This window comes from Rhagoletis zephyria, unplaced genomic scaffold, assembly GCF_001687245.7.
Source record: "Rhagoletis zephyria isolate East Lansing unplaced genomic scaffold, Rhagoletis_zephyria_1.1 Rzeph_scaffold_01791, whole genome shotgun sequence".
Classification (NCBI taxonomy): domain Eukaryota; kingdom Metazoa; phylum Arthropoda; class Insecta; order Diptera; family Tephritidae; genus Rhagoletis; species Rhagoletis zephyria.
The window spans coordinates 38,711-49,190 of record NW_016158875.1 but is presented as its reverse complement, the minus strand read 5'-3'; the positions used below and the strand labels follow the sequence as shown (position 1 = coordinate 49,190).

Genomic DNA, 10,480 nt, shown 5'->3' with positions numbered 1-10,480 from the left:
CTTAGCACGGTGCATAGGCAACTGGCTGAGTCAGTGGGATCGTCGGTTCGAATCCTACTGAAAGAAGTCTGATGAGGAAATGTGGTGATTTCCGAAATAGCTATCACTTCTACAATTTTTCAAATTATTGTTGCTTTTCCACAATAAATTTTCATTTAAAAAACGGCCTCGAGCTCAATATAAATTGTTGAATAAAATTGAAAATAAAAAAATGAAATTGTTCACAATTGTTGTTTGATATTGAAAATGAGAATGTGTGTGTGAGTTTGAGTTTTGAATTTTTAAATTATATTGCTGACAAATCGAGCACAGTGAAAGAGAGAACAGTTTAATAGTGTACACCATGATGAAAAAATAGAAAGGTAGAACCGCTGAGAGAAAATTTTCAAATTCTTGACGTTTGCAAACAATTTAATTTTAAAATTCTACACACAAACTCACACACACATTCTCATTTTCAATCTCAAACAACAACAACTTTGAACAATTCCTTTTTGTTACTCTCAATTTTATATGATTTTAAAATGTTGACAAACTTCAAAAAAATCATGGCCGACGAATTGAGAGAACGGTTTTACCTTACTATGTTTTTATCATGGTGTACACCATGATACAAAAAAGAAGGTACCCAGTAGAACTAGGGATCATCGTTTGAGTAATCCGGGAGTATTCCCTTGAGAGTACGGCATTAATCCCCTTTACTCCCTATACTTCTGTGTATAAGCATGCTATTTTGTATACTAGCTTTTTACATTGCTTGTCCTATGAGGGCATATCTTTTTCACCTCCCAAACGAACAATGAGGGAGTTTTTGTTAATAATCTCACATTTCTCCCAGCCGAGTAATGAGGGAGTTTTGGAGAATCTTCCCGCAAACCACCCAAATGAGTAATGAGGGAGTTTTTGTTAAAAATCTTTTCCTCCCAAGCGAACAATGCGGGAGCTTTGGAGAATCATCCCTAAAGCCTCCCAAATCAGTAATGAGGGAGGTTTTGTTAAAAATCTCATTTTACTCCTAAGCGAGCATTGGGGGATTTTGGTGAATCAACCCTCAAGCCTCCTTTATATAAGCAGTTGAAGAGTAATCATAAAAACCTCATAATGGAGCAATAAGAGATTCATTTAATAAGCAACAAATTCGGAAGAGATACGATTACAACGTTTTTTTGTTTAATTTATTAATTTAATCTTTTTTTTTTAATTGCATGTAACATAACATTTACATTTTAATTGTAGAATTTTTTTGAGCAAGAGCATATAAAATTTTTACGTTCTCTAACAGTAATATTGAACAACATATAAAACATATTTTTGAATATTAATAACGATAATAATAACAAGTACATGCTCAATTAGCTTTTTTTAATTTATAAGTTTTTCAGTAAAACGATGCTTTAGCTTTAAGAAAAGCTTTTTTAAAGGTTTCTTCATAACCGTCGTATGTCAGGTTGTCATCTTTTAAAGCGTCTGCAAAAAAGTTATTTTTTAAGGAAACAAATATAAGTACTACATACAAAATTTTCTATAATCTTACCATAAAGAAATTGGTTAAACAGTTTAAAGTTTTTAACTTTAACTTTTATAAACAGGCAATCCATCGCAGAAGATATCTATTAATAACTTTTCCCCTACGACATCCACATTTTTCAAATGAATTTGCACGGATTTTTCCAAACCGAAATGAAAATATTCACCGGGTGGCATTGGAACAACATTTATTTCATTTGGTTGGTAACTTTGCAAAAGAGATTTTTTTGTAGATGGTATAGCTAAATTATTTTCTTTCAAAATTCCGAGCAGTTCATTGCACGGTTTCCTTGTTATACGATTCTCTATAGCCCATATGGCCAATTTTTTAGCCAACGGTTCTTCCGTCACAGTTTGGGAACTAACAGCACTTTGGAAAGAACCAATAATTTGGGGTTCAACAGCACCATCGTCACTATTGAAATCACATGCTTTCGCAGGTTTTTCTTCATAAATTGTGTATTTATTTAATTCTGCTTTAACAAGCCGCCTCAAATGGCGCTTTGAAATAAAACTATCAGTCATCTTTAATTTTAATATTTGTTATATATTTTTAATTAAATTAGTCACTTACTTCGCGAGCCAGCAGACACAATTCGGCAATATTTTTTTAACAATGATAGACATTTTTTATTTTTGAATTAAAAAGAAAAAATAACTTGCTCCACAATGAGTAATGTGGGAGTACAGAACGGAGAAATCTTTTATATTGCTCCTGAATCATGAAAACGGGAGTACTCTTTTATTCATCGCTTGGGGAGATCTCCTCTTTTGCTCCACAATGAGTAGCATTGGAGTACAGAACAGAAAAATCTCTCCTATTGCTCCAAAATCATGTCAAAGGGAGTACTCTTCTGTCCATCCCATGAGGAGATCCCACTTCAAGTTCAACCTGGGAGTAATATGGGAGTACACAACGCATAATTCTTTTCTATTGCTCCAGAATCATGTAAACGGGAGTACTCTTTTATTCATCGCTTGGGTAGATCTCCCCTTTTGCTCCACAATGAGTAGCATTAGAGTACAGAATAGAAAAATCTCTCCTATTAATCCAAAATCATGTCAAAGGGAGTACTCTTCTGTTCATCCCTTCAGGAGATCTCACTTCAAGTTCAACTGGGTAGTTTCAATAAACAACTTTGATTAAAAAGCAGATTTTTGACAATTGCTCAATTGTTAAAAATTCGAAGCAGCGTTACCCAATTTAAGTTTTTTGGTAGAGGGGATTTTATATCATAAATTTGGGATTAGGTATAAAATAGTTTTAATAACATTAACTGTTTAAAAGTAATTAAAATCGAATCTTAAAAATGTTTAAATTTTACACTAAATACGATGACCACTTCCCATTTAGGTTAATTAAATTTTAGTGCACATATACATATAATAAGATACATACATATTTCGGTGTGAATTTAATACATATTTAGATGGTTCACAAGGTGTCGTAAGTGTCCTATTGTCGTAAAGTTTTGAACGGCTAAACAAATGTTTAGAGGACTTGAAACCACAACCAAATACTTTTTTAACGGTGTGAAATTTCATAATACGACTTTTATGGTGGCTTGCGAATCCCTTAAATATAGTTTACTGTTCAATATTGGAGCGAGTGTGAAAAAAAATTTATGACCACCCATTAGAAAGAGAACGGTCCAAACTTTAAGGCCAGTCACCCTTCACCTCTCTGACCGCTCGGCACCCATTTGAAAATGGGGTAAACTTAGCATTTTGCCAGAAAATGTAAGCTCGGGTTACGGCAACCAAAGAACTTACGCGCAGAATACCTCCGCGTTGGAGGCCTTCGGCCGCGCTTAGAAAAATAACCTTAATCTGCCCAACTCCGGCTACACGGTATTTTCTACAAAAAAGTGCATATTTCACACCGAATTTATTAACAACTTAGTGTTCGAAAATTTTAAATCTTTATTTTGAATCAAATTTTAATCCTTTGATCGCAGGCGTATGTTCACATTTTTTTTATTTGGGATACGCGTGTGGACACAATAACCCAAAATCATTGGAGAAATAACCGAACCATAGCCAACAAAAGACCGTTTGCTTGTTCAAATTTCGATTATAAGAACAAAATGCTTTAAATAAACAAAAAATTAATAATAAAAGTTGAAGGATTTTAGATATTGGATATGGTAGCACAAAATGTCACAATCTGCTTAATTGTCAGATTGTTAATATGGCGACGAAAAAGTGACAATGGAACTACCAAGGCGAATTAATATAAGGTGATAGCAGGAGTACAAAAACAAAAATTTACATGTATTTTGTTTTTGCTTTGGCGGCATAAACTGTCAAAATCTGTAAGAGTGTGTGTAGAAATTCAAACAAAATTTTTCAATTTGATATCAGAAGCCGTGCGGCGAAACACATACACAAAATCAGCTGAGCTAGTAACACCACCTTATATAAATTCGCCTTGGGAACTACCTTCTTTTTTGTATCATGGTGTACACCAAGGCGAAATTATATAAGGTGGTGTTGTTTCATCAGCTGTGAGTAGCGTTTGATTGTCAAAATTTTGAATTTCGTTAGTGAGTGAGTGAAAACGTGAGAGTGTTTGCATTTTCTGTCGCCCTTTTTCATTCGGGGAAGAATAGCTGAAATTTGACAATGGCCCGCTAAAAGCAAAAACCAAATACAAGTAATTGTTGTATTTGTTCAATCGATACCACCTTATATGTATTCGCCTTGGTGTACACTATGAAGACTATGCAAGCAAAATGTTTTGCGCACACGTTTAATACATATGTACATATTTGAATTTTTGATTAAACTAATACTTCCTGACCAAAATACCTAAAGCATGTTTATTTTGCCGTTTTTTAATGCCTTTTTTTTCTTTATTCAGCTGAATCAATCAAAAAGATGCTGGAAAACCTGCCACCAAAACGAATTTGTAAAAAAATATTTCCTGCTTTGACGAAAACTAAAAAGGCGAAATTTATTACGAAGCACAAAATATTCAGCAGCCAAGGGAGGCTAAGATCAACACGTGCAAGACAAATTTCAAAACTATCTAAGGTTAAATGCAAATTCTCAAACAAATCAACTAAAAATAAAAAAGTATTACATCATAAAGCGGAGAAGATGCTTTCAAAAAACAAGACAAAAAAGTTAACCTTAGCTACTTTTTCAAATAATGTAGAAAGAGATAATGGCCGAAATTTTAAGAATCTAAACGACAAATTAGTTCCAGCTGGTACAACATCGGGCAACACTTTTTGTAGTATTACTAATGTAGGAGCAGACATAGGTAAATGTGGAACTCCGTCGTTGCCTTCAAAAGAGCCTTCGACTGCTGTGGAATGTGCGGCTGAAATAATAATCTCTGCTCCCGAACACGGAAATTTCTTAACCGAAAGTCGAGTTTGTGACAGCTTACGTTCAAACAAATCGGGACAACAAACAGATTTACAAAAACAGACGGCTTTATGTGCATCAGGAAATAATGAACTCAAAAACAACTCGCAATATATCGACACCGCAACTTGCAGTAAGAAAAGAAGTAAGAAAATTAATGACTGCATTGCAATGCTCACTGGGAAATTGGAAGAAAAACTAAAGACTGAACAAAATTCGTTTAACAAGGATGAGCCATACATGGAAACAGATATAAATAATGAGCACAAAAGCAAATCAAGCGCGGAAATAAAACCACCTAAAAGGAAAACGGTATCACGAAAGATTATTAAAATGGACAATGCGACACCCCAGCCGACGGTAGCTAAAGTTCAAACAGCACTAGAATCTTTAACTAGAACTCCATCAAATATTCCGAAATTACCAAACGCACCGGTCGTTGCAAACGCACCACTTGAAAAACTGATACCACTTTCAACTTCCTCTAGTACAATAACTGCTTCAAAACTAAGTGTTCAGACTAATGCAAATGTGAATTACCTTAATAAGAACACTAATATTAACTTGTCACAGGAAAATACAAAATGCCCCCTGCTAAATAAGCAAACACCATTAATAACAGCAAATATAGATCCGATTGCATCAACAATAGTTCCGATTACCTTGGCTTCTTCTGATTTTGATACTGCTTTATTGATGCCAAAACCGCCCCCTGCAGTATTTGTGAATAAAATACCACCATCACTATCGAAACCCAGCGCAATGACTGAATTGGTTCCTCCTTTTCCAACGTTGCCGCTTACTCATCCGATGCAAAATATGCCAGTTAATAATATACCACCACCACCGCCTGTTTTAGCAGTATTACCACAGCCACCTCTTTTACCAACTCCAGTATCTATCACTCCTTTAGTACCTGTGGCAGCTATGGCGCCTATGTCAGCCATAGTTCCAGGGGGTCCAATGACGCCTATTTTGCCTGTGGCACCATTATTCAATTCAGAACCTTTGAATTTATCCAACACGAAAAGTGTGAAGAAGCATACTCCAAACGAACTACTTTGTTTTAATCCATATCGGGGTGGCAGTGGCATACCGGTAAGAAGACAAACAATTTGTGGTTTTGAGGCAAGAAATTTCATTCTGGAAGACGAACCATTGGACCTCTCCAAAAAATCGGGCAAAGATCAAACACAGGATGCATCTGCTGTAATGACGTTAACACCTCTTATAAAACCTATTGAGACGCATTCCATAACTCCAGTAGGCATTAACATGACTATGGCTCCACCTAATGATGCTGTTTTAAACAAGCAATTTTATTCTAATCTGGAACTTTTAAAAATACCACAAATACGAAATCCTGGAAATACGACTACCACAGAAACGGTTTTGGTGAATCCCACTCCTAAATGCTCTTCCAGAAAAAGGAATTCAAGCAAAAACACCAACGAAAATGCTTCGAAGCCAGTAACCACAAATAGCGGCAAAGGAGCTAACAAAGAATCTTCGTTGCATAAAAGGGATATTTTGGCGAAAGGAAAAACTTCTCTAAAAATGGATGAGGAAGTTATTAATCACATTGACGACGCCATAAACTCAGTAATTAATGCCGTGACAGCAAGTCTGCCAGACAGTGATGAAAAAGACAGTGACAAAACTAATAAATTGGCTCAGAAAATTAATCCAATACCTGCATTACATCTAAGAAATTCGACACCAGTAGAGCAACTTGTGCAAACGCAGCCAAGGGCATCGCAAATGGTTTTAGCGAAATCATCATTGTCCGATGCGGTAGTTAATCTGCAAAAGACAAACGAAGAAGCAGCCGTAATCGAAAAAGATAATTCCAAAGAATCTATAGTTTTTTTACCTCAAAAACGTTATGTGCGATCAAAAACTTTAGATTGTCGTCCAAACGTACTAGCAACGATGCCAGAAATAGTGTTAGATAGTTTGCACACAACCACAACGTTAACTACATCTAAAAACTCTGAATCTTCTCCAAATATTGAAAATTCGTCACAATGTGAAATGAAATCCAGTGTCGGTGACACCCCACTTCCAGGGTGCGAAACAATATCATGTCAGAAAACTTGTACCGACTTAAGTGTTTCCAATGAAACGCAAATAATTGATAAAGAACCCTTAAGTTTTTCAACTGAGCCCAATAAAGAAGTTAATAATTGCGTTTCACCTACAGTTGGGATTTTCAACGATATAAATCCTAATCTCATAACTGAGGAAAATATGAGCAACATAAATAATACCTCATCTGGTTTCCACAGCTGCGGCCAAGTAGAAAATACCATCGAGGCCAAAAAGAAACAGAGACGTCGACGTAAGAATGAGTTGGCTGCGATTGTGGCGGACCAACTTTTGGAAAGCTTCAAAATTGATAAAACACGTCGTGATAACCTCAAAAGGCTAGAAAACTTAGCTTATGAGAAAAGTGAGGATCTATTTGTAACAGGAATGCTTTTAATGTCAAGCACAAAACGAACTGTTACATCTTCTAAGAACGATCAACTAAACAACGATGTAAGTTCAAGTAAAAACATCGAGGCTGCAGGTCGGCAGAAGCAAGATCAAAGCAAACCGAAAACAAGCAAAGCCCGACTAAAACAAAATATTACCTGTAACAAATCTACTCAAGCTGTAGATGAAGTGACACCATCTATAAGTACAAACAATGAACCCAGTGAGAAAACCAAAGAAAAAGATGTCACCATCAAAAGAAATAAAAAACGCAATTATCGTGGCAAAGGAAAACCGTTAGATAATGAGAATATAAGTAAGCTTAAGTCGTCACTTGAATCATTTTCCATAGGCATAGAAAAACAACTAACAGAGTTAGAAGCCAGGAATTCGGCTCCCATAAACGTTTCTGAAACAAAATCTCATTTACCGGCTGCTGCTAGATCATCGCTTTTAAGGCCAAGCATCCTATCTGCTAATACTGAAACTAACATTAATAATCAAATAGCACCAACTGTAGAAACCAAAAGCGTTGTTTCCAGTCGCGATCCGCGACTTAATAAGAATATACACAAAAACGAAAATAATGAAAATTCGGAAGCATGTGACAGGGAAAAGAATATGGAAGAAATATGTGATGTTGAAGAAGACAATTATCTCACAGAAATAGCTAAAAACGTGAATGAAAAGATCATGTCTGCTGAGAACGAAGAATTCATGTTTATTAATGATGGGTTTGAATTAGCCAATGAATTGCAAGACGATTCGAATAGTAAGTGTTATAGTCGGCCGCCAACGTCCATGAGTGTTAGAAGTGCTCCCAACTTTAACGACGATCGTTCAAATTTTGGATCTATTTGCGATGAAAATACAAATACAGAAGTGATGGACATGGATTTAGAAGATGAACTTAGCGTGTATACCAGTTATTCACAAGACGTAGGAAGAGGACGGAGCAGAAGAAGACGTCGGAGAAGAAGCATTTTACTGAAACGGAGACCAAAAAAACGTGTCAATCATGACTCTACTGCGGAGAAATTTGAGTGTACTTTGTGTAAAAAAGTTTTTTATACTCTACATTCTTTAACAAAACACAATATGACATTAGCTCATGTATCAAAATTATCTGCACAAGAATACCTGCTATCAAAAAGCTTGGAGAACACTCCGCCAATAATATGTAAAGCCGTGGCTGATAATGATCTGAAAACGAATATCTCAGCTGAATGCATTGCTTCAAAAAAATCAGAGGACGGCAATGAAATGCAACGATTAACTGAGAGAAAGGGAAACGATGTCACTGATATACAATATAATAATTTAGAACGAGTTGATGCTGTTGATGGTAGCGAAAGACGAGAGCTAAATGACGGCGGCAAAGTTAAAACACCTTTTAACAACACGTCACGCTTAAATCTCAATCCAGATGAGAGGTTATTTTTCGAATGTTGTAACATATTAAAAGGCGCGGAGACTGCCTGTGTCAATAATGATAAGAACGGCCGAGGAGCTTTTGAATATAACTTCAAAGAAAAATCCGAAATATGTTCAGTCCAAGGCAGCATTTTCAAATCGTTGAGGCCTGAAATACTCAAAAAACAAATCACATTGGAACGAGTTAGTTGCAAATCCGCTGCCTCTCAACAAGAATTCAGAAGTCCCCCCGCACTTCAGTCAAACACTGCAACTAAAGGAGTTCCTACTATTGCTGTTCGAGATCAGTAAGTATTAAACCTAGTAAAAAACCGTTGCTGGAGCGCGCTTAACCATTTTTTAACGTATTACGCGGTTATTCAGTCAAGTTAAAATCATACATACTTGAAACTTCACTTATTTTGACATTCTAGATCCAAATTCAATAAGAAATCGCACGTAGCTTTTTGTTTTTGCTCTGGTGCTATCACCTGTTCAATGTGCTTTGGGAGCAAAACGTACCTATTCCTCTATTTTACAAGCTTTTATTTAACTTGCTCTGTATGCAAGTATGTACAAATGTATGTACATACATATGTTTGTTTGGGGCAAATCTTGCAATAAATTTTTGACCCACTTCCCGATGATCTAGCTACTTGAAACTTCATAGTTCAGTCAGAACCCGATGACAATGCAATATGAAAGATGAATTAATCCGATAGGTGGCGCAGGAGTCGATATGTTTGGTAAACCAGTATTTATGGTCCGATTTCGCTCAAGCCTGCTTTAAAAATATTTGCTTTTACTATTAACTTATTTTGTATAGCAACAGAACGCTTGGTTGACAGCTAGTTCCAAAAAAGATTTTAAATGCTTACTTTTATTCTTACAACCCGATTCTGTCATATATGTAATACTCCTATATTGGCAGTAAGAGCTAGTACCGTCCGAAAACACTACAGTACAGATATATCAATAAACACGTTCGAAAGAAAAGGAACACATTCGTTTATAAATAAACATGTACACAACACACACCCAAAAACGGCACTCACGTACACAATACATTGACAAAAACGGTACTAGACTGTCTCGCTTTGATTTCGAAATGCTTACACATTGAGATGCTAGCTTACTGCCAATATAGAAGTATTACATATATGGATTCTGTGCACTTGATAAATACAACAATTTTATAATTTGTCAATTTTTTATTATTTATTAAGGATTGGAATTCAAGCATAGAAATCAAAAGCTCTTTTCTTGATAAATTATCAACATTGAAAATGCTATTGACAAGCGTTTACCAATTGAAATTTCATATGAATCTTATTAATTTTGCACATTAAAAAATTTGTTTCTATCATTTAAATACTACATGTGCCGGCCATATATGAGCGGTTATAAATGAAAGTGGTGTAAGTCCACTTTTGGAAAAAAATGAGTTGATTACTGTTTTAGTTAGGTATAGACACCATCTTTTTATGTATATTAAATTAAATTCAATGGTGCAAAATTTATCAAAAAAATAATCAAAACAAATTTACTTTACAATCTTATCGCAGAAATATTTTTTTTTAAGTGGTTTAAGTCCATTCGTAATGATCATAATTGAAACAACATTTTAATGGCTATTATTATTGATTGTTACGATTGTGCAGATATTTGGCAAATATTTATGGCGATT

At 35.3% G+C, this 10,480-nt stretch overlaps 1 protein-coding gene across 1 annotated transcript in view; it reads left to right on the top strand.

Annotated features, from left to right (window-relative positions):
* Window positions 1-9,124, top strand: part of LOC108365160 (uncharacterized) — a 58,820-nt gene extending 49,696 nt beyond the window's left edge. The window contains exon 2 of the mRNA XM_017619121.1: window positions 4,391-9,124. Coding sequence (XP_017474610.1) covers window positions 4,391-9,105 — 4,715 coding nt within the window. The 3' untranslated portion in view covers window positions 9,106-9,124. The remainder of the gene's footprint in view (window positions 1-4,390) is intronic.
* The last annotated feature ends 1,356 nt before the right edge of the window (window positions 9,125-10,480 follow it).